This window comes from Terrapene carolina, unplaced genomic scaffold (genome assembly GCF_002925995.2).
Source record: "Terrapene carolina triunguis isolate 2854851 unplaced genomic scaffold, T_m_triunguis-2.0 Scaffold612, whole genome shotgun sequence".
In the NCBI taxonomy this organism is placed as follows: Eukaryota; Metazoa; Chordata; order Testudines; family Emydidae; genus Terrapene; species Terrapene triunguis.
This window is the reverse complement of record NW_020664963.1, coordinates 53731-56083: the sequence shown is the minus strand read 5'-3', so window position 1 is coordinate 56083 and position 2353 is coordinate 53731. Positions and strand designations below refer to the sequence as shown.

Genomic DNA, 2353 nt, shown 5'->3' with positions numbered 1-2353 from the left:
TGCAGAGTCCATCAGCCCCTAATGCAGCCCCATTTCTGTGGGGGAAGCATGAAATTCTGTTCAGAACATTAATTCTGTGCAAATTCTGCATTGTGCAGTGGTGCAGAATTCCCCTAGGAGTAAAATGCAAGAGATACTAGAAGTAATGGATAACATTAGTTCATCAAAATTGCTTTTAGTTTAAACTATTTTTTATAGCCATCCAATAACATGTGACTCTGCCTGAAATTTATAAAACAACCTAGGAGGGTGACAAACCATCAGCACTAAATGCAAAGAGCTCCTGTTTGCACTCATGCCATGTACAGCCCAGCGTTTTTAACTTAGCAACTATCTACATTGACAGCAATGAATGGAAATGCAATTCATGCCAAACATCTGACATCAAGGATAACTGTTTAACTTCTGAAAGCGATTGCCTTCATTGTAATCCTTCTCAGGGCATCCTTGACCTCCTTGTTTCTCAGACTGTATATGAGAGGGTTGACTGTGGGAGTCAGGACAGTGTAGAGCACGGAGAAGACTTTGTTTAGACCAGGTGACTGATTTCCTATTGGGAAACCATAGATAATAATGAGGGCCCCGTAGAAAATGCTAACGATAAGGAGGTGTGAGGAGCAGGTGGAGAAGGCTTTTTTCTTCCCTGTGGTGGAAGGGATCCTAGAGATAGTTAATATGATCCTATAGTAGGAAACCAGGGTTAATAAACATGGAACCACAACCACAAAGGCAGCAAAGGTAAAAGTTACAACCTCAATCTTATAAGCACCAGTGCACAACAGTTTTAGCAGAGGCATTAAATCGCAGAAGAAATGGTCTATGTCATTGAAAATAAAGAAAGGCAACCTGAATACCATAACTATGCTTATCACAGGAACTGCAAAGCCAGCAGCCCAAGAACCAGCTGCTAGCAGAAGGCAAGCCCTGAAGTTCATTATTGCTGAATAATTTAGCGGATGGCAGATGGCTAAATACCGGTCAAAGGACATGACTGATAAGAGCAAACACTCAGAAATACCCAGGGAACCAAACACATACAACTGTGTGATACAGCCCATGAGTGAAATCACTTCATGCTCTGTAAGGAAGGTTCTCAGCATCTTTGGGACAATGGTTGAGATGTAGCAGATCTCCAAGATGGATAAGTTGCCCAGAAAAAAGTACATGGGGGTGTGAAGGCTGCGATCAGCCAATACAGTGATGACAACAAGCATGTTCCCAGAGACAGCAATCACGTAGATAAATAAAACTGTCATGAAGGGTAGGAACTGCAGTTCATGGAGGTTTCCAAACCCAAGCAGGATTAATTCTGTGGTGGCACTTCGATTTTCCTTTGCATTGTTGACAATGGTGTCCCACTAGACATATATATTTGAAAAAAATATGTATTAACTCAAGCAGTGGTCAGCAACATTAAATTGGTATCAAAGCTCAACTCTCCTCATCTAAACTAGGGCTCTGATCATGCCTACATTTATATTTTTTAGTATACTTATGCACCTAGTCCAGCTATCTACTACACTCCTTCTAACTTCTAGAGCAAATGACATAGGGATTCTACAAAGAGCCTCATTTACTAGAGGATGTTTCATTCCCATGGCATTATCCATCACATGCCTGGTAAACTAGCTCTAGCAATATAAATTCAGGAAAAAATATTCAGAATGGAAAAATATGTATTCACAAAAATGTCGTTGTCTTTTAAAATATTAGATCAAGGGAAGGGAATGTGATTAGAGAGACAGAGAATTTCTGAATTTTCCACTCATGTCAATGACCATGGCATCCACTTATCTTGGTGCTGAATTTGGTCCCAGATCTCTACAAAGAGACTGAGATGGTTGGACGAGCAAGAGGGTTATGAACATTCCAGGATTTAGCTAAAGGCAAATACTAAAGATTGTACGATTGAGCTGAATGAGTCTTTTACATAATAAACCATCCCAACTATTTGGGGGCCAGAGCTAACACTCCCCATTTTGATAGCCCCCCCAACCCAGTTATTTTTTTTAAATAAATGATTTTAAATAAATAAAACAAACAGACCTGGCTATCGACTTCATCCTTCTTCATAAATGAAGAAGCCGTCAGCAGCAATGCTGATCTTCTCCGAGTCCTCTCATTCACACTATACCCTGCTTTTAATAATGTATTTGCTCTAGTTTATACACAGCAGGAATAATTACAGAGAATCGCTCTCTGTTAGGAGAAAACAGTGGCCATTAAATTAAATTGGATTAGTGTCCCAATGGGAATATTTTGCTTTTGTTGGGAGAAACCCTTTCTGTAGACTTACAGGCAATGTTTCATCATACACTGACTTCATCATCTCTCTATCCATCCATCCATCCAT

General features: G+C 40.0%; 1 protein-coding gene across 1 annotated transcript; it reads right to left on the bottom strand.

The window, feature by feature from the left end:
* Positions 1–398: 398 nt before the first annotated feature.
* LOC112107207 (olfactory receptor 10A2-like) lies at positions 399–2353 on the bottom strand. Its single transcript, XM_026659219.2, has 2 exons — positions 2297–2353; positions 399–1358 (listed from the first exon to the last, which is right to left on the bottom strand). The coding sequence occupies exons 1-2, from the start codon at positions 2351–2353 to the stop codon at positions 399–401; spliced, it is 1017 nt and encodes a 338-aa protein (XP_026515004.2).

Bases quoted from the DNA above. Each gene is read 5' to 3' on its own strand.
- LOC112107207 (XM_026659219.2), bottom strand. From the start codon at position 2,353: ATGGATGGATGGATGGATAGAGAGATGATGAAGTCAGTGTATGATGAA. The intron at 1,359-2,296 runs GTAAGTCTACAG...ATATATGTCTAG, and splicing joins TGTATGATGAAACATTGCCT to TGGGACACCATTGTCAACAA.